The sequence below is a fragment of the Chrysemys picta genome, chromosome 2, assembly GCF_011386835.1.
Source record: "Chrysemys picta bellii isolate R12L10 chromosome 2, ASM1138683v2, whole genome shotgun sequence".
Classification (NCBI taxonomy): Eukaryota; Metazoa; Chordata; order Testudines; family Emydidae; genus Chrysemys; species Chrysemys picta.
Genome location: NC_088792.1, coordinates 112882375 through 112903549, shown reverse-complemented (window position 1 = coordinate 112903549; position 21175 = coordinate 112882375). Strand labels below are relative to the sequence as shown.

General features: G+C 47.3%; 1 protein-coding gene and 1 long non-coding RNA gene across 3 annotated transcripts in view; one reads left to right on the top strand and one right to left on the bottom strand.

The window, feature by feature from the left end:
* INO80C (INO80 complex subunit C) overlaps positions 1 to 21175 on the bottom strand; it is an 88704-nt gene that overhangs the window by 37165 nt on the left and 30364 nt on the right. The window contains exon 2 of one of the 2 annotated variants that reach the window (XM_042842229.2): positions 15503 to 15586. Coding sequence is in view for 1 of the 2 variants with exons in the window: in XM_005296562.5 (XP_005296619.2) it covers positions 6631 to 6753 (123 nt within the window). In the remaining variant the exon portion in view is untranslated. Of the gene's footprint in view, positions 1 to 6630; positions 6897 to 15502; positions 15587 to 21175 lie in introns of those variants that run through there. The other variant, XM_005296562.5, reaches the window with a different exon arrangement.
* Positions 6899 to 21175, top strand: part of LOC122172369 (uncharacterized) — a 39317-nt gene continuing 25040 nt past the window's right edge. Inside the window, exon 1 of the long non-coding RNA XR_006172630.2 lies at positions 6899 to 7000. This is a non-coding gene — a long non-coding RNA (uncharacterized LOC122172369). The remainder of the gene's footprint in view (positions 7001 to 21175) is intronic.

Here is a 21175-nt window from a genome sequence, read left to right as displayed (position 1 = left end):
GGCCTCTTCGGCCGCAGTAATAGCAGCTCATGTCCTGTGGGTCCCCTCGAGCCGGTCGGTTGTCCCTGATGCTGGGCATTTCCCGGGGGAGGGGATTCCCAATATTCCCCCTTTGGGAGGTCCCAGGGTGACTCTCTCTCTGCATCGCGGCGGGCCTGTTCCTTTGGGGCTCCTCCCTGCCACCCCCTGACCGGCTCTTTACAAACTCATCAGCCAGCTGCCCGGCGTGTCGCGGGTTCTCTGGCTTTCTGTCCACCAACCACAGCCTCAGGTCGGATGGGCACCGCTCATACAGTTGCTCCAGTACCAGCAGTTTAATCAGGTCCTCCTTCGTCTGGGCCCCACCAGCCCACTTGCTGGCGTATCTTTCCATGCGGACGGCTAGTTGCAGATATGAGATCTCAGGGGTTTTATCTTGACTCCGGAACCTTCCCCGGTACATCTCAGGAGTCAGCCCAAACTCACGTAGCAGGGCCTTTTTGAATAGTTCGTAGTCCCCTTTCTCTGCCTCTCCCAGTTGGCGGTACAATGCCACGGATTTGGGGTCCAGTAAGGGGGTAAGGACCCGGAGTCTGTCCGCGGGATCCACCCGGTGCAGCTCGCAGGCCGTCTCAAAGGCCTCCAGGAAGTCATCCATGTCCTCCCCCTCCTTGTATGGGGCCATGATGCACTTATCAAAGCTCCGTGCAGTCCTGGGTCCCCCCTCACTCACCGCAGCCGGGGGTTCGCTGCCCCTCAGTCTCGCCAGTTCCAGTTCATGCTGTCTTTGTCTCTCATTCTCCTCCCGTTCACGCTGATGCTGTCTCTCTTTCTCCTCCCGTTCACGCTGATGCTGTCTCTCATTCTCCTCCCGTTCATGCTGACGCTGTCTCTCTTCATGCTGTCTCTGTTGTTCACGATCCTCCAGCTCCCTCAGTTTTAGCTCTTTCTCCCATTCCAGCCAATTCCGCTCCCCGGATGCCGAACGTCGCCGGGAGGCTCCTCTGCTGGCCGGCGGGCTCACGGCGCCTTCGGTATTTGCTGGGCTCCTCCCCACCCTTCCCCTAGGCATAGGAAGGAGGGGTCTCGGGAAGCCCTCAGCAGCCGGCTGACCACTCCCAGCTGGGACAGACACTGGTGCCTGCGCTGCCTTTGCCAGGCTGCTTCCCTGAGACACAGGGATCAGTTCATTCGCGCGATCTTCCGCCTCCAGCTGGGCGATGAGCTGTTCTTTGGTGAGCCTCCCAATGCGCAGCCGCCTCTGCTTGCACAGCTCCACCAGGTCGCTCTTAAGCCGCTTGGCATACATCTTCCTGCTGGCCACTCACCGGCCTGTGTGCTCACAGCTCCCCACAGTTCCCAGGGGGACCCCTAGTGTGCCAGCCCTTCTCGAGGTCACCACCTCTCTGCCAGGGTCGAGCTGCAGACTCCTCCGCCCCTGGGACCACTCGCTGCGATCCCACGGGGGACCCTGTTACTGCAAAAGTCCTTCTCGCTGGTCACACACTCCCAGGGGTAATAACCGTCTCTCTCCCACTCTTCAGCAGGCCTGGTCCCCGTCAATCCCCCTTCGTTCTACTGCTCCCCAGTCACTTACTGCAGGAAGCGCCGTCCACGGGGTGCAGTAGATCCCACCGCTGCCACCAGTTGTCACGGAGTATTGGGGAACTCAGGGCCCTGCACCCCCGGCTTCCTGCGATTCACCATGACTCTCAGCCAGCCAGTAAAGCAGAAGGTTTATTTGGATGACAGGAATACAGTCCAAGACAGGTCTTGCAGGCACAGACAACAGGGCCCCCCCTCAGTTAGGTCCAGCTTGGGGTCCCAGGGCATGCCAGCCCACCCCCTTGGGGGGTCAGAGCCATCTCTGCCTCCCAGCCATCTCTCCAGCCTCCTTCCAGCCTGCTTCCAGCACTCTGCCTTCAGCGACCCCTCCCACAGCCTTTGTTCAGTTTCCCGGGCCCCGGAGTCATCTGACCTCCAACCCCCTCCTGGGTTCTCATGTTACAAGCTCAGGTATGTTCCCTTGGGCCGGCTCCCATCCCCCGATGCAGACCATCCTAGTCACACTCCCCTGTCAGCATTCACACACCCCAGCAAGAACAGTCCCAGTTCGTCACAGCACCTACCTGCACTCTACACTTAGGTGCCAAAGTATGTGGCTTAGGATACACCCCTCTAATTAGCATGTTAGCTTAGGTTGCTCCATGCCTAGCACACTAGCTTTTAGAGTAGCAGCCGTGTTAGTCTGTATCCGCAAAAAGAAGAACAGGAGGACTTGTGGCACCTTAGAGACTAACAAATTTATTAGAGCATAAGCTTTCGTGGACTACAGCCCACTTCTATATGCATCCGAAGAAGTGGGCTGTAGTCCACGAAAGCTTATGCTCTAATAAATTTGTTAGACACTAGCTTTTGTGGATCCCATTCCAAGGTGCTTATCTGTCCCCAGGCATTGTATGAAGCCCAGACACCTAACACAGGCTTTGTGAATCCCAGTAATTTTCCAGACGCCTAAAAGTTAAGTGTTGCAACACCTAAGTACCTTTATGTATCTAGGCCATTGTGCTTAAAAAGACACTAGCTGCTCAGAGCACACTAGGGCTCCCATTGGTTCTGATGGAGCTGAAACAACTGGAGCAACAGTGGAAATCCTTTCAGCAGCAGCAACAACAAAAAACAAAAACAAAAAAACAAAAAAAAATCCTCTTGTAGACAATCCCTAAATGAATGGTGCTATATCAATCAATAATAAAATTAACGGTTTTCTACTAATTTCTATCACTACTTCATATGCACATTAATCCTCAATATTGAAAATACTGAACTCCAACAAGATTGAAGTATTTTTCAATGGAACAACAGTATGGGAGGAATAATTGTGTAAGACTACTAAAAGTGATGTAATCGAACTGCAATCACGCTCTCCTGTAAATTCATTTTTAATTCTGCATTTGGTAAATACAGGCATTATTTCCAAAGGGGCTGTGTCTCTTATTGCAGACATGACTGAAGAGCATTATGTACTGTGGCCTTCCAAAACAAACATGACCCAATACCTTTCATAAACAGTGAACAATATTTTGTTGTTCATGTTTGAGAGACCTAGATGAATTAAAGGTAAGATCTCAATGTATACACTAGGTTATGTGTTGGGTAAACATAGTCCAAGTCCAGTAAAGAGCTGCACTGATACGTAGCAAGAAACCTGGTCCTTCTTCCAGGATGCACAAGAGGAGGGGTTCTCAAACTGGGGGTTGGGACCCCTCAGTGGGTCACGAACTGTCAGCCTCCACCCCAAACCCTGCTTCACCTCCAGCATTTATAATAGTGTTAAATATTAAAAAAGGGTTTTTAATTTATAAGGGGGGGGGCGTACTTAGAGACTTGCTGCGTGGAAGGGGTCACCAGTACAAAAGTTTGAGAACCACTGCACAAGAGCATACAAATCTACTTTCCCATTAACCAATTATTTTACCAGGCAAAGTTGATAAAAAAAATTTATAAACAAAACTTCATTTGCTCTCACTGCTTTCCTTACTCCCTTTTTTTGTTTGAAATCTATATTTCAACCATACCAACATTCTTCCCAGTTCAAGCACTGTAGAAGCTACTACTCTAAAGCATGCAAAGGGAAAATAAGTCTTGTGGGGCACCACAAAAACAGTTTTTGTTTAACTTCATGGAGACTGATCCACAGATGTGGGGGAAAGTGCAGACTAAGCATTACATGTGAAATACATTTACAGTGACAAGGGCCAAGCACAAGGTCCTGTGGATCAATAATTACACAATTTGCAAAAGTGTGCTGGGTGCTTTAAAAGATATAAGAAGGCACTTCCCTATCCTAAGAACTTGCAATCTAGAGCCCCAATCTTGCAGACTTTTACATAAGTGTGTAATGTATGTATTATTGACTATAATTTGGCGATTTAAACTGGGGAATGTTAACTCTATTTTTCTCCATCTGTTTCATAGTGTCTATTTCTTTACAAGAAAAAACATCCCATGTTGAGACATATGACTAATAATATGCTTAGCATGCAAAGTTTTAAAAAATAAGGTCAAAAGAGGTTAACTTGGAAAGTGAATGGTATGAAGAGTACTAAGCATTCTCACAAAACTTGTTTTAAAACTGGATTGTATAAAAGGTATAGCTACATATCAGACTGTTGGACAGGTGAATTTAATTCAGTTAAGTTTAAAAAAAGTCCCACAATTACCAGCTAGTCAGCAAGCAACTTATTCATAAAAAGTACAGGCAGGTTTACACTGTTTGTGGATAAACTAGTTGCTGACTGGTTCAGCTACTTGATCAGAGGGATACTCATGAAGTAGAGTGAGAGCTGGTTGATGACGCGCGGCATTATGATTAGATTAGAGACTGGATTTATTAAGTGTTTCATCTTGTCATAAATCAGTTTATGCATGAATACTTTGGTAGCTGTGTAAAAATTGTAGGAATGTATGGGTAGAAAAAGTTATTGCTGAAGAACATGCCATTTGATGAGTGTTTCTAACTCTCTAAAAATATACAGACCAACTTTATTTCTGTTTTAAAAGTCCTGCATCAGGGTGTCTCTTCTTCTCTCTAAGGTACAAAGAATGTGGCATTCTCCACAGCTAGTCAACACCATGTGTGTGTTTGATGGCCAGAGGACCAGTAGACTGACAGCAGATTTTCTTCATTCCAGGGGGTTAAGCATGCTTTTGGCAGTGCCTAAGCTCCTGAGCTTAGTTGTGACTTTTTGGAACAAACCCTGCACTACTGAAGTCAATAGCATACTTTTATATATAGTACTTCGTACGCTGTGTAGAGAAATTACTTCATCCAGCAGTGCAATGCAGCCACCTCAAGGGAGGAATGCAAAAGCTGCTTAGCACAAAATACTACAACCCAATTTAGGGTAGGAAATGAAGGATTCTTTCACTTTACTAGCAGCTGTCTATTGACAAAGAATATATCTCAAACATAAAAATAGATTGTTTCTTATAAACAAGTTATCAACATATAAAATATACACTTAGCCCTTACCATCCTTGAACATCCAAATTGCTAACCACAACAGCTCTTGAAAATGGTTGTCAAATGTGATAATGGTTGGCAATCATTTTAAACGTTATTTTAGCTAATAGCCAGTATTACAAATAACAGTTGGCCAAATAACTCTCTGCTTGTTGATAATACCACAGAAGGGGAAAGGAAGATCTGTAAACACCACAAGCTGAACTCATAGGAGTTGCAGAGATGCTGTCCAGCTGAGGGTGGGCTTGTTGTCATACAGAGGGGAACAAGGATCATGATCTTCAAGTTACAGGGTCAGAGGATTTGCTGGGAATTCAAGAGATCTCACCATCGATCTCATGGCTTTTGCGAAAATAAGCAACCTTATTGTCAGCATTGCTTACTTAGAAGCTGTGATACCACTAGAGCTAATCAAAGAAGTGTGAAAGTAGATACTTTTCTATGAAAAATAAGGTCCAACTTTTGTCATGGAAACTTTTCCTGTTTTTTGACTAGCTCTAGACATGGTTATGCCTCCTGAAAAGAGAATAGAAATCATTGAGGATATACACTATATACACACAAAGCCTACTGAGACTCCACTTTTCAACATTCACATGTAAAGACTTGCATGCTCCATTGGCCCCACTCCTCATTTGGTAGGCATAGCTCAAGAGATGCATGATGCTACACCACTATGTAATAGGCATCTTCACTGACGAGTTAACTCCTCTTGTGTTAGTTTAACTCAAGTGAGAGCAGCCCACGCTATGAAATAACACTCAAGATGCAAAGAGCAACTGTATTAGCAACTGATGAGTTGTGCTAATTCAACATGTATCCCAACAGGCCATCTTGAGTTAAAAACACCATCATACTTGAGTTAAGAGATTTGTATGTGGTGGGACTCAAGGAAGGGCCAATTATTTGAATTATATTAGGCTGAAGACAAGTCCTTGAGCATAGTACAGGATTCTGGGTTTGCAGCAATCATGCTTAAACCTAACTTCTCCAAAGCAGGGTCTGATTGGAAGTTTTAACATGATTACACCTTTTAGTGACCTAGATACATATAAATTGGTTTTAAACATGCCTCTAGCGCACCTATGTGAGGTTACATCCCTTAAGCTATGGTTACAATACACAGTTAACCCAGGTGATTGGGATCTGTCTTAGCCTAGCTCAGGTGTGAGCATTTCCATTGCAAAGCCCTATTTGCATTACTGTGTCCTCCATTTCTGCACTCACCCATGTATATTGGGGGATATATGCCTTGGTTTTTTTGTGCGGAGATGCTTTAGGACTGTATGAGAATAGGTCTCAAAGTGCTTTACAAAGGACATCAGTGTCATTATCCCCATTTCACAAATGGGGAAACTGAGGCACAAAGGTGCCACGCTTACCCAGGAGGCTGGTGGCAGAGGCAGGAATAGAACCTAGCTCTAGAGTCCTGATCCAGTGATCTCCCTGGTAGGCCACGCAGGCTTATGGGGCTCAAGGGCACCAGTGGGGTGGGAGCGCCCACCCAGGGTGGGAGGCAGGTCAGGTCACTGGGAGAGGCAGGCTTGGGGATGGGGGGGGACTATCACTCCCCGCACATGCGCACTCCTCCCGTTCCCCCCTTCTCGCTGCACATGCGCACTCACTGCTAGCTGGGGGCCACTCGGCGCCGCTGCCACCTTCTTCTTCTTGCTGGGGCCGCTGCCGTTGCCCGGGCTCGCCGGACGCTTCTTGCTGCGGGCCGCTGCCCCTGGGACCAAACTGGCCATTCCCCCTCCTCCACTAGGCCGGATCCGGCTGCCCGCCCCTCCCCGCGGGCATGCGCAGTGTGGCCGGCCGGCTGGCTGCGTGCCGATTTCGCTCCCCTGCGGGTTTGCAGCCGGCGGCTCCAGGGCCCACTTTAGCTGCTGCGCATGCGCGGCTTCCTCCTGCTCTTCCCGCGGTCCATAGGGGCTGGGCAGGCGGCGACAGCACGTGCGGTTGGAATGTTGGGAGCCTCCTTCCTTCAGATCCCAGGTTCCCCGGCCGGGGCGCCCAGGTTTTCATTTTAGAGGAGACCTGGGACTAGCCTGTGATGGGGGTGGGGGGAGGGGAAACGGGACCATAGGTCTGTGGGAGGAAATGCAAGACCCTGGGAGCCCTTTGACATGTACCTGGTGGCGTCTGGGCAGATCTACACTTAAAATGCTGCTGTACCACTTCAGAGAAGCGGCTACTTTGTGGACAAGAGAACGTCTCCCATCAGTGTCGTTAATCCACCTCCATAAGCAGCAGTAGCTACGTCTGTGGGAGAAGCCCTTCTCTCAACATAGTGCTGTCTGGTTGGTGTAACTGTCTCAATCAGGGTGTGGATTTTTCACACCCCTGAGTGACCTAATTATACTGATGTAAATTTAGACCTGGCCTCTGTATTTCACTCCTAGGACTGTTTTTAGGGGCAGGAGGTATCCACAAAATATGCCCAGTCCTGTGTTCACCATTCGGAAGCAAATACTGAATTATTGGTGTATCAGGGGCAGGATTCTACACAAACAGCTGCATAACCCTGTCTATTCAGTGGAATTGCACTGGGAGTAAAGGAAAATAAAATCTGGCTCCAACTGTGATTTAAAACCTTATTTGCAGTGGAGTTGTAGCTGTATTGGTCCCAGAGTATTAGAGAGACAAGATGGGTGAGGTAATACTCATTGGACCAACTTCTGTTGGTGGAAGAGACAAGCTTTCTCCTCTTCAGCTCATACATGGGTAAGCTAGGAAGCTTGTCTCTTGTCACCACAGAAGTTGGCTCATTAGCAAATATTACCTCATCACCCACCTTGTCTCATTTTACAACCCTGAAATTCTTTAGGATGAATTTCTAGTTAATCTATTATGAAATGGCTGTACAGGAAATTTGTTCCTTGTCAAATCTTTAAATGAAAAGAGCAATAAGATTAGGTTGAAAATCTTTTGTTTGCAAACCTGAGGAAGCAGAATGGCCTAGTCAGGACTTAATTTGAGCAAAGTCAAGCTGTTTTGGCTACCAGGTACTGCCATCTTGTTCTCCACAATTTCTCTCTTTCAAATGAAAGCCTTCTGTTATGATTGTAAAGAAAGCTTTCAAAATCTGATCCAGGTATAATTGATGCAGCAATATCTGCCTTCGTTTCCAGGGACACTGAAACAAACTCTAGAAGGTTTGAGTTGCCCCATTCAGCTCAATAGGTGGTTAATTAAGGGCTCATCTAGATTATTAATTTGCATATCAGTGCAATTACATCGATGTAAATTTCCCTAACCTTGACAAGACCTCGGGTGGCCCCTGTTTATAATTTAATTTGAGAGGCTGGGTGGTTTTGTGATTAAGAGCATGTCTACACTGACAAAGGACTTTTCTACATTGGCAATTTACAGCACTGTGTGAAAAAAAGTGTAGACAGTGTACCAGTGCTGGGAGCCACGCCCCTCATGGAGGTGGTCAGCTCTCCCAGCGCCGCGATCACGCAAGCCCCATTAAAGTGCTGCCGCGACAGCACTTTAGTGTTGCCAGTGTAGACTAGCCCAAAGTTACAGCACCAGCAGTTACAGCACTGCTCAGAGAGCATAGAAGGAAAACCGCAGTGTGTGTTCACACTGACAGCTGCCAGCGCAATAGCGTATTCACACTTGCAGTGGTATTCAGAGCAGTGCACTCTGGGCAGCTATCCCACAGAACACCTCTTTCTCTTTTGCCACTGAGACTTGTGGGAAGGCAGAGAGGGTGGAGGGCATCCTGGGTCCCAATGCCCCATGATGCATTGCTTCACATCCCAGCAATCCCTGTGCTTCCATCCGCATTTGGCGCCGTCTTTCAACGGTTTGTGTACTGCAAACCCTGCCTCTTTTGGGCTGCAGGAATGGATCCCGAACTGCTGACCAGTATGCTGCTCGCTCTGACCAACACGTCATGAGTGGCAGTGGAGTTATTCCTTAAACTAAAAAGGTAAAACAAGTGCAACATTGATCTCACCACCTGTAGTAGCTATGACATGAGATTGCTTGTGGGATTCACGGAGGTGCTGACAGTGGAACGCTGCTTTTGGGCTTGGGAAACAAGCACTGAGTGGTGGGATCACATCGTGATGCACATCTGAGATGACAAGCAGTGGCTGCAGAACTTTTGCATGAGGAAAGCTGCATTCATGGGACTGTGTGATGAGCTCGCCCCAGCCCTGCAGCGCAAAGACACGAGAATGAGAGCCGCCTTATCGCTGGAGAAGCGCGTGGTGATTGCACTGTGGAAGCAGGCTAGTCCAGACTGCCACCGATTGGTCGCTAACCAGTTCAGAGTGGGAAAATCGACTGTTGGAGTCGTGTTGATGGAAGTGTGCAGGACCATTAATCGCATCCTGCCCCGAAAGACCGTGACTCTGGGCAACGTGCGTGACATTGTGGATTGCGTTGCACAAATGGTCTTCCCTAACTGCGGAGGGGCGTTAGCTGGCATGTACATTCCAATTCTGGCACCAGACCACCTGGCCCCTGAGTACATTAATCGCAAGGAATATTTCTCAATGGTTCTCCATATGCTTGTGGATAACCATGGGCGTTTCACAAACATTAACGCAGGCTGGTACGGAAAGGTGCATGACGCATGCATCTTTTGGAACACTGGCCTGTTCAAGAAGCTGCAAGCAGGGACTTTCTTCCCGGACCAGAAGATCAGGGAAGTTGAAATGTCCATTGTGATCCTCAGAGACCCCGCCTACCCCTTAATGCCGTGGCTTATGAAGCCATACACGGGGCAACTTGACAGCATCATGGAGCTCTTCAACAACAGGCTGAGCAAGTGCAGAATGACTGTGGAGTATGCATTTCTCTGTTTAAAAGCCCGCTGGCGATGCCTCTATGGGAAGCTGGACCTGGCCGATGACAATATTCCTACGCTTATAGCTGTGTGCTGTACGCTCCATAGTATTTGTGAAGGGAAGGGTGAAAGCTTCACTCAGGGCTGGACCGCAGAGGCTCACTGCCTAGATGCTGAGTTTGAACAGCTAGAGACCAGGGCTATTAGAAGGGCACAGGGCGGGGCCATAAGGATCAGGGATGCCTTGAGGCAGCAATTTGAAGCTGAAAGCTGCTAATATTTGTTGCTATGCTCAGGATTGCAGTGCTTGTAATGCTAGGAGGTGATTGGTGCACATGATGTAAGAAGGAGGCTTAACATAATTTTATGTTGCTTTGCAGTGCTCTTTTTGCTTTCACTTAATAGAATAAAGATTACTTTCAAACCAACACAATTCTTTTATTAAAAGACAACAACTGGAGGAGAGAGTCAAACAAAAAAATACATCAGCAGGGAGGACGAAGGGAAGGTCTCAAGAGGAGGAGGGGTCCCGGGATGGCTACAGATTTGTGTATGTCCAGGGATCTACCCAGCCTTCTCCTTTGGAGTACAGTGTTGCAGGTGCTATACTTCAGCAGGGCCAAACTGCAGAGGGATGGGGGTTGAGTGCAGTGGGAGTCCACAGTGCTGAACTGTGAGGAGAGAGGAGTGGAATGATGCAGGTAGAAAGTGGAGCCAGGAAGTTGATAACAGTGTGTTGGCGGTGTGTGTGGGGCGCATGGGAAAGAGTTTTGTGACAGCAGCTGCAGATGAGGGCGGGTGTGGAGCTGCTCCATTTGAAGAGCTAGTATCGCCTGGAGCGTGTGCACTTGGCGCTCCATAACATTTAAGAGCCACTGCGTGGTTTCTTTCTGGTGTACCGCGTTCTCCTTTCAGTCCCTCTTCTTGCTGTCCCGCTACTCCTTCAATTCCTGTTTCTCAGTGGCGGAGTGCATCATAACCTCATGGAGAAAGTCCTCCTTAGTTCTTTTTGGCTGCTTTCTAATTCTGCGCAGCCGTTGTGCCGCCTATAACAAAGAGGGAGGCCGGGCTCCCAAGGTTCATCTCTGTGACGTTTAAATGCAACATTTTACAGAAGCAGTATTGTTTGCGACACAGACAACACTGATTCAGTGCTTTAAAACACAGCCAGTACTCTCACACCTGTCACTAACTGGCTGACCCCAGGCAAGCACACATGAGCCGCAAGACGCCCAAAATGGTGAGTAGCCACAGGGGCAGGGTAAATCACTCTTCCCTGACCCTGCTGTACACTGGGTACGTGGCTCTTGGGGACAGCCAGCACAGTAGTGGGGGCCTGATAATCATTCCTGTCCCCACAGGTATGGGGGGAAAGATATCTCGCTGCTGAGGGTGAGCAGGGAATCAAGGTAGGGTCTTCTCCAAGCCGGTGGGCTCCTCCCCGGCCCCTGTGCGGCTCGCCTGTGTGCAGCAATGGTCCGTCCTCCCCTCCCCCCCCCCGTGACAGCACTATGGTGTGGGAAAGTTACCATTAATGGGGCAAGAAACAAAGCAGCTCTGGCAAGGAAACTGTGGCAGTGGATTGCCCAGTATCTCCACGAGAGTTTCCTGGAGATCTCTGAGGGAGATTCCCGTGAAGTGAGGGACTCAATCAGCAACCTGTTCCGCCGCTCAGACTAGGTGTGTGGTGGGAGACAAGCCTGCTTTCTGCAACCTTCCTGCCCCCAACAACTCGCTTCAGCAATTCCCCAAATCAGTTCCACTTACCAGGGGCCTCCTCTCCTGTTTGCGCTTCGCCAAGATCCGACTGCTGTGACTGGGTAGGCTCTTCCGGAGTAGAAAAGAGCTCCCGGCTGCATGCATCTCTGGCCTCCAAGTCATCCTCTGCCTCGGGGTCCCCCTCCACATCCTTGTCCAAGATTTCCTCCTCCTGGCCCGGACCACTCTCAACTGGCACATGAGCCAATGAAATATCCACAGGGGCCTTTGCAGTGGAGGTGGGTTCGCCACCAAGTATCGCGTCCAGCTCTTTGTAGAACTGGCAGCTCGTGGGCGCAGCACTGGAGCGGTGGTTTGCCTCCCACACCTTGTGGTAGGGGTTCTGCAGCTCCTTCACTTTTTCTCTACAATGTAGTGTGTCCCGGTCATGGCCCCTTTCTGTCATGCATCATGAAATCTGTCCGTAGGTGTCATAATTCCTATGGCTGGAGCGCGGCTGGGACTGCACAGCCTCCTCTCCCCAAATGCTGATGAGGTCCAGCAGCTCGGCATTGCTCCAAGCGGAGGATTGCCTGGTGCATGGAGCAGACATGGCCACCTGGAAAGGTGCACTGAGACCACTGAGCAAACAGGAAGGGGACTTTCAAATCTGCAAAGGAATGTACGGGGTGCGGATGACGGTTGGTCACCTGATGGCAGGGCAGTAAAATTCAAATCAATGACCAGAGAGGTGAGAACAGGCATTGTGGGACACCTCCCGGAGGCCAATCGCAGCACTGTAATTGCCACTGTGTCTACACTGGTACTGCAGCGCTGTAGCCCCGGTGCAGAAAGCTGTACGCCTCTCGTTGGGGTGGTTTTTTTAGAGCACTATAACTGCGCAGTTTCTGCGCACTAAGTGGCTTGGCAGTTTGTACACCTTGGGAGTTACAGTGCAGAAAGCTGCTTTACTGTGCAGAAACTTGCCAGTGTAGACAATGCCTTAGACAGTAAAACTACCTATATTCAAATTCTAGCTCTGCCATGAAGAATAGGAGTGCTGCTTCTCTCTCCCACTTTTTTTCAGAAGAAAAAAATGGGAGAGTTTAGAGTAAAAGGCAGGGTGAGGGAAAACAATATTTATTTCTGTCACCCCTTCACTGTACACTGCTAGGCACGAACTCTCCCCCATCCAATCTGGCTTTATCCTACCATCTCTCCTTGTTGTCTCATTTTCACCCTCATTCACTAGTCAATTAAATTCCTTTCCTCCGTTACTCAAACCTGCCAATTCAACCCAACCCTCTCCCAGCTCAGAAATTCTTCAGGCCCCCTCAGCTCAAACCAACCCCCACTGGCTCAGAAATCCCTTCTCACACTCATTCTTCCTGCATGCTGAGGCTTCCCCCCAGGGCCGGCCCACAACATTTTGGCACCTGAGGCGGGGAGCTCAAATGACGCCCCCATGCCCCCTCGCTTGGACCAAAACTTTGAAAGGTCTCAATTCTGCCCTCTTCCTGTTCTGCTCCTCTCATGGTACTGCTCTGCTACCTGCCCAATAAAGGAGAACTAACAACTTAAAATGCCTTGTTCAAAAATTTTAAGTAACACTTAACTTTCAAACACCTGAACAGCAAATGTAACTTTTCTTGTCTGCATAGTAAACACTAGCATTTTTATCTGTTTGAATAATCAAAGTGGTGCTTTCCGTGCCTTCTTGGTTGCCAAGATTTGAACTGCTTCCTGAAGGTCCACAGTCTGGGCCAGCTCATGCTCTACTGAGATGGTTGCAAGGCCGACCAGCCTCTCCTGTGTCATTGTGGAGCGTAGATGTGTTTTTATTAACTTCAGCTTGGAGAAGCTGCGTACTCCACTGGAAACTGTTACAGGAAGTGTTAGAAGTATGCGCAGAGCAACAAAAGCATTTGGAAAGAGGGTGGCCATCTTATTTGTGCACATATATTCCAGAACAGCCTTTGGAGTTGATCCTGCTGAAATGTATCTTGAAAGGGCTTTCAGTTCATCACCTAAATCAGTGGTTCTCAAACTAGGGCCGCCGCTTGTTCACGGAAAGCCCCTGGCGGGCCGGGCTGGTTTGTTTACCTGCTGCATCCACAGGTTCGGCCAATCGCGGCTCCCACTGGCCGCGGTTCACCGCTCCAGGCCAATGGGGGCTGCAGGAAGGGCGGCCAGCACGTCCCCCAGCTCGCGCCGTTTCCTGCAGCCCCCATTGGCCTGGAGCAGCGAACCGCGGCCAGTAGGAGCTGCAATCGGCCAAACCTGCAGACGCGGTGTCACGGAGTATTGGGGAACTCAGGGCCCTGCACCCCCGGCTTCCTGCGATTCACCATGACTCTCAGCCAGCCAGTAAAGCAGAAGGTTTATTTGGATGACAGGAATACAGTCCAAGACAGGTCTTGCAGGCACAGACAACAGGGCCCCCCTCAGTTAGGTCCAGCTTGGGGTCCCAGGGCATCCCAGCCCCCTGCTTTGGGAGGTCAGAGCCATCTCTGCCTCCCAGCCATCTCTCCAGCCCGCTTCCCACCCTCTGCCTTCAGCGACCCCTCCCACAGCCTTTGTTCAGTTTCCCGGGCCAAGGTGTCACCTGGCCTCCACCCCTTCCTGGGTTCTCATGTTACACGCTCAGGTATTCTCCTTCGGGCCGTCTCCCATCCCCCAATGCAGACTATCCTAGCCACACTCCCCTGTCAGCATTCACAGACCACAGTAAGAACAGTCCCAGTTCGTCACACGCGGCAGGTAAAAAAACCGGCCCAGCCCGCCAGGGGCTTTCCCTGAACAAGCGGTGGCCCTAGTTTGAGAACCACTGACCTAAATCACTCGCATCAATATCGCGCATGTCATCATGTGTCAACAATGTCTCTGGTGCCCTGCATTGCTGGTGTAGGTCTTCTTCAGGTATAGTGAGGAGTCTTGGAATATCATACATCCCAAATGTACTGCTGTGTTCCTTGAGCTGCATGAAATGTTCTTCAACTGACTAACCAGGTGCTAGATTGTGCAATACAAAGAATTCAACTTTGAATTGTTGTTTGGGGTCTCTTATGGGATTACCCCATGCCTCGTAATCAAAATGTCTTCTTCAGTGACTCTTGTATTCTTGAATGGATGGGAAAATAGCTTCAGTGTGAAGTTCCTCTGCCAACTTCTGTGCACTCTTCAGAACGTTTTGAAATCCCTCATCTGACTGGTAAGACTGTAGGTCTGACTTTGCTTTGTCCAGTTGTTCTATTGCTCCAGATATATCAAGGTCAACACCTTAGAATCTCTTGCTTACAACATTTATTTCAAACAGTATGTCATGCCACAACACTAAGCCACACAAAAATTTGAAGTTATGTATGTTTCTGGTGGTTCCATTTCCCTCTGCCACTGTTCTCCCACAAACAGTTCCTGTCATAGCATTATCCTCCATAATGGCAACTATGGCATCATCTATCTTCCCAATTTGGTGTTTAATAGGCTTTATCGCCTCCACTCGACTTTCCCATCGTGTGGCACTCAGTGGTTTTGTTAATTTCAGTTGACATGTTTGCCAAATTATTATGTATAAAAGTTAACATAAGTTCTCTAAATCAAAAGGCCATTTTGTTTTGGTAAAAGGACAAGGCGACTTCCATTTTGGGTCAGGTTCTTGTTCCTCGGAAAAGGCGGGAAAATGGAAAGAGCAGGAATCTGACCTTGCCCAACAACAACTCCCTATAAAGATCTATGAGGGGAGGGGCTAGGGGCCCTGGCTCCGAGCTTTTGAGCTGTCAGAGGTTCAGGTGTCTAGCTCTCTCTCGTAGTGCGGTACAATCTTGGCACTGGCTATTGGCCTGCAATAGTTACTTACTAATTAAGTTGGGGTTGTTTGTTTGTTGTTTTGGGAAAGCAAACTTGCATATACGGACCTGGTCCGATTAGTTAGATCAATCGCGCACTCAGGACGACACAAAGCGGGTTAGGGTGGGAGTTAAGATAGGGATACGTACCTGTCTATTTCATCTGTCGTCCACGGTTGGTGTTCATCGCTGGCTTCTGTCATGTGGATCCTGCAGCCCCTTTATCGCTGACGTCTGTAAAGGTAGAAGAACATCTTGTATTATAAGTGCATGTGTGTGCCTGTGTATTATTCCGAATCTCCAGAATCATTAATCCATTCCCCTTTCCCTTCCTTCCTCTCCCCTTAGCAAATGAAGTGTTGTTGGTTGTTTTACATTTGTGCGTGTGTTATTCATTTGGGGTCAGCTCTGATAGATGGGCTTAAAAGGGGGACTCAGCGGGAGGTAAACTGTAAGGCTCCCCAAGATCTTCTGATCGGATTGGCATAGAAAGATAAAAATCCTTACAGTTTTAGTGTCAGAGAGGATGTTCCCATGTGTTGCTTCAAAATTTGCCATCGATGAGTTGATGCAGAGAAAAACACATAGATGCTTTGAATTACATTAAAAAATTCAGCAGCCTCACTAGAAGCTGATGCAGTATCACTGACCACCAAGTTCAATGAATGAGAACTGCATGGGACAAAAAAAGCTTGAGGGTTTAACTCCTCTGTTCTTACCTCCCATGTTGGCACCATTATTGTAGCCCTGACCTCTCATGTCAGCTATCACAATTCCTGTATCTTCCAGCTTTTTAAGAAGCACATTTGTCATACCAACTCCTGTAGTACCATCAGTGTCAATAAATTCTAGAAAATGCTTTCTGACAGTCATCATTGTAGGGACATTTTCACTAGGTTCTGTTGTTACAAAACGCACCATTAAAGTCATTTGTTCCGTATAGCTGATGTCAGGTGTGCAGTCCAGAATAACAGAGTAATATCTTGCTGACTTCAGATCTGCCACAATCTTCTGTTTGACTTTTGTTGCCAGTAACTGTATTTAACCTTAGTCTCATCTCAGGCTCTTTCCATCTGCTGCCTTCTCATGGCATGCCAGATTTCTAGACAGATTTTTCCAGTCCTTTGTTCCTGTAGAACCCAATGTGGCTGGAACATTTGACTGGAAGAGTTTGCAACAAAAACAGTAGGCAGCATTCTGGGTTTTTGAGTACATAAGCCATGGCCTCTCCACTTTGTCACCATTGGGGATTTCACGCCAGTGATGTGTTGGATGGAAACTTCTATTTTCATTGTCTTTGGGGAACATGAAGTGTTTTACTTGCTGTGGCCCGTGCAGTACAAGGAAGTCCCTCAGGCTACAGCTCAAGTGGGTCCACAGTCCTGGATCATCTAGACTTAAGGAACTAAACTCAGCAGCAGCTGTTTCGTGCGCGTCCACCACACTGTTCTCTGATCTACACTTTTCTTCAGGAATGTGCATGGTTACATCCATTTGAGATGGAGATATGGATGCTGCAGTAGCTGCCAGGTCACCTGCACTCTGACTAACTGGAAGATCAGGCATCTCCTCACCACTCACATCCTCACTGGGGCCGGAAGGCTCACTGTGAGCATTTGTGCTATGTATCTCAGGAGAGCTCCTTCCTGCTTAGATAGAAAAGCTTCCTTTGTTTTCTTTCTTTTTCTGAATGCTGTCCCACAGGGGTGTTTTCTTCTTTCACTCATGACTGCTCTTCTGTGCCAGCTATATTGGCTCTCAACACTCAGTTGAAGAGGATAAATAAGCAGGCTGGTAGCAGAGCCTGAGTGAGGGAAGATATCAGTGTCTTAAGGGCCTAACTGGCTCCTACTACTTCAGTTGACTGCCTGTTCTCCTCAAGTGGGTCCAGGGAAGCAGCAGGAAACAGGAAGCTCCCTGAGAAGCTGGTGTTAATCAGTCCAGGCTCCTGGGGGTGCTAGAGAGGTACGTAAGAGGCTCCTCCTCCTCTCTCTCCCTGCCGCTCCTGCACCTTTCTGTTATTCCCTCTCACCTTTTCTCCTATCTGCCTGTTATATCTCTTGTGCCCTCCTTCCTCCAGCACAGCACTCCACCATCTCTGTGCATCTAGAGCACAGAGAATACATATGCACCAGCAGCAGACACAATTTTCTACACACTGGGTCCTAGTGGTGCTCCCCCCACAGTCTGGCACCTGGTAGAATTAAAAAAAAAAAAACATTCCCAGATTATTCTACTTCACAAAACTCATTTTCAGCAGGGGCAAATTATGCACATAAAAGCTCCCTATGCTGAGGAATGTCAAAGCAGCGCAGCAGTCTCTCCACCCCTCTCCCTGCCACAGCAGTCTGCCTGCCGCTGTATTTCTAGCGCAAGGCAGAACAGGAGCATTCCAATTATTTGCTCTTTGTTCACTAAACCTAGCAGCACACTCAGCTGTCAGATACTTTCTGGAGCTTTGAAAGGGGAGGGGCACAGGCCTGCAGGGCAGCAGAGATCAAAACACTGAGCAGAGCAATCAGGGGAGGCATTGTGGGATACTGGAGGAAGCCAGTTCTGTCGACAAAACAAACAGCAGTGTCTACACTGGCTCTTTGTCAACAATAAAGGGAGGGGAAAAGAAAAAAGTCTCTCATGGGGTGGACGTTTTTTGTCACTGAAACGGGGCATTTTCCCGACAAAAGTAGCATTGCAGTGTGTACGCTCTCAGTGTTTTGTTGCCAAAAGGCAGTTTTGGGCAACAAAACTTGGAAGTGTAGCAAAGTCTCAGGCTCAGAATACACAAACCAAACAGGCTCAGATAACCAATTTCCAGGCTCAAAAATCTTTCTCCTCCTACCTGTTGTCCACTACCACCAGGCTTGGAGGTGCTCCTTACATACTTCTTGCTAGATGGAAAGCAGTGTAAGTGGAAGCATGTGCATCTGATCTGAAATAAACCCACAGAAGAAACCCTGCTGTGTACATTCTCCATATGTATCCTACATGAACTTTGGGGGCTGAAGGTTACAAGAAACATGTGCAGACAGTCCTATGTGCAACCTCTCTGTGGAGCAGAACAGAAATAGCCCCACATAATTTTGTATTCCCTGTGCCGTAGCTTCTCCCTCTGCTGCTGGCAATCTGCATGTTACAGGGCCAAAAATCCTTGTATACATGAGAACTGCAACCTCCAATGACTGGAGCACATCCAGGACTCCTTCAGTGGCATCAGGTGGTATGCATCCTCCCATAGATCAAGCCACATCATACAGTTGAGACATTATAAGTGGAGCTTAGTTCCATTAACTCCTAATACCTGCTACTCCCAGAAGGAGGAAGTCTTCTGTTGGCTCTTTGTTGGTACCTCAGCTGTTGTTTTGGCAGTAGCAGATCACCTCTGTCCAGTAGATGATAATTTGTTTATGAACCGGCATTTAACATTCACACCACACTCTTCCTGATGGCCAGTGTTGCAACATTCAGTGGTGCCTCTGAGCAGTTGATTGGTTTTGGTATTGATTACTGAATTAAGTTTAATTGATAAACCAGGTGTAATGTGATAAACTGATGTAATGTGACCACAAGGGAATTTCCACCTGTTTAAGTTGATTTTTTAAAATGGTTTTAGTTAAATTGGTACCATTTTTGTGTTTAGACAAGGCCTTAGTTACACACTTGCAACGTATTTATTGGTGTTACATCTTTACAAATTTGCCACAAAAGATGAAAGAGCAGCTTTGTGGTTAAGGTCCTGGACTGTATTCAGGAGATCTAGTTCTGTTTCTGGCTTTATAACTGTGATGATTTGGGGCACCTGATTGTACAACATATGAACTCTGATTGTTGTTATGACATTCCATTGTTACTATGAAAATTGCCATTTCATGGAATGCTTCCAGGTCTGTGTATCCTACCACTTCTGGCAAGTCACATCCCTGCAGACCAAGGACAGTGGTGGGGTTTTAGAACACAGTGTCCACCTGTTCAGTTTTCAGGTGGAAATACCAGAATGACAATGGGTTGGTGGAGCCTGGAGAAGATACTTCTCCCAACTTGTATGCCGGAAGGAGGGAAGTTGAAAAGGGTGGAAAATTCCCAAACTGAGCTGAGGTGATGACAAATGAGGAGTTAAAAAAAGACATGGTGGAACACAGAGAGCTATGCAGAAAGTTTTGGGCAGGAGCGGGAATGGACCAGCTAAGCTCAGAGAAGGCTCCATGTTTTAGAACACAATCCATGCACTTCAGCAGAAGGTTGTTGGATGGCCCCAGAGGACCCTCACCCCAGGTCAAAGGATATTCTAGAGTGGAGAAGAAACTGAGGCAGGGAAGTGCATATAGGGTTTATTATTTTATATAGATTGTGTGTTTCTTGTGTGTTTAAGTTAAGAGCAACGGTGCTAGAATCCTGTGCAAAGTGTCTGTGCAGTCCATGTATTGCAACTACCATGTGCCCCAGAGGTAAACTCTGGGCCCAGAATACTCACTTGGCTGGAGTTCTGGCAAAGGGAGTGTTTAAACTCTGGGGAGAGTCACCACTAGTTCTAGGGGCTGGGCAGCGAGCTGCATGGTTGCAACTCTGTATGGGGTGCTAGACAAACAATGTGCACCCCAAGAGTGTACCTAGAGGCCCCAAGGTAGGGATAGTGTATGGACTTAGTTCAGACTCTGGAGGTTAAACACACTAGATCCAGCAGCTGGATTCCCTCACAGCAGTCTGGTGAGTGGCCAAGAGGGGGTGCTTGACTGGGAGCTGTGACTGTAACCCCAACATCTTTCCGCCTTTCTTTCCATATCTTTTAAATGGGGATAATATTTCCCTATCTCATAGGGATTTTGTTGGACTAATTCACTAGATGACATGTTCAGAATTTAAAGTGATGAATACCATAGGAATGCCTATAAAAGAAATCATAACTATATGTAGTTATTTCACATCTACAATTTACTGGAGCTGGCATCAGACAACTAATTTTCATTAATTTGTCAATCCCTGATAACATGCTGAAGTAGGCTGTGCTGTTGTGTTTTTTAATGGGATGGTGCAAGATATAAAATGCTAAACATTCTTTTTTTAAAATGTGTATATGGTTAGACTACAATATTCAACACATTTTTATATGGACTCTGCAAAAGGAGAAAAGATTGAAGTTCTTAGCTTTACAGCACTATCAACTAAAAAGCATTGGATTCCTGCAGTGCAGCTTGTGAGATCTTGTGGTATTTTGTACATCATTCCTTACAAATACTTAGTGGCTTTGATTACTTTGCAGAGCTGGCAGTGCAAACTCCTGCAATTTGTTCGCTGCAGGCATTGTAGTACCTTTGTTTAATATAGTGACAAGTACTTTTAAAATAGGTATTTGAATTTTGGATTATAGATGACTACTGAAATGCCTTTAACATTATAAAAGTACATCCACATAATATCTACTTTTCAATGCAAGCTTCGTGTTATAAGCTTTGAAAACTCCATCTCTAGACTTTCAGAAAAATAGTATAGAAAATGAGTTCACTAGAAAAGCTTTTTGTACTATTTTCATAGTAGTCTATGTCCTATTTTGAATGTATTTTAAAATTTGACAACTTTGGGACATCACAGTTGACTAACAAGAAAGAATTCAAAAAGCTTGTTCTATGTAGCTACTATGTAGTGGTTAGCAGAATTACTTGTCTACTATTAATCTACTAAAGTTGTGACTTTACTTTTCTAACTAAGATGGTTTAGCCATATTTCCTCTTCATCAATACAGTTAATGAAAATGTTCTGTAACGGTTGCCTTTTGATTGTAGAAATTGTATGGACAGTATGCCCAGCAAGTTTCACCAAAATACTATGTCA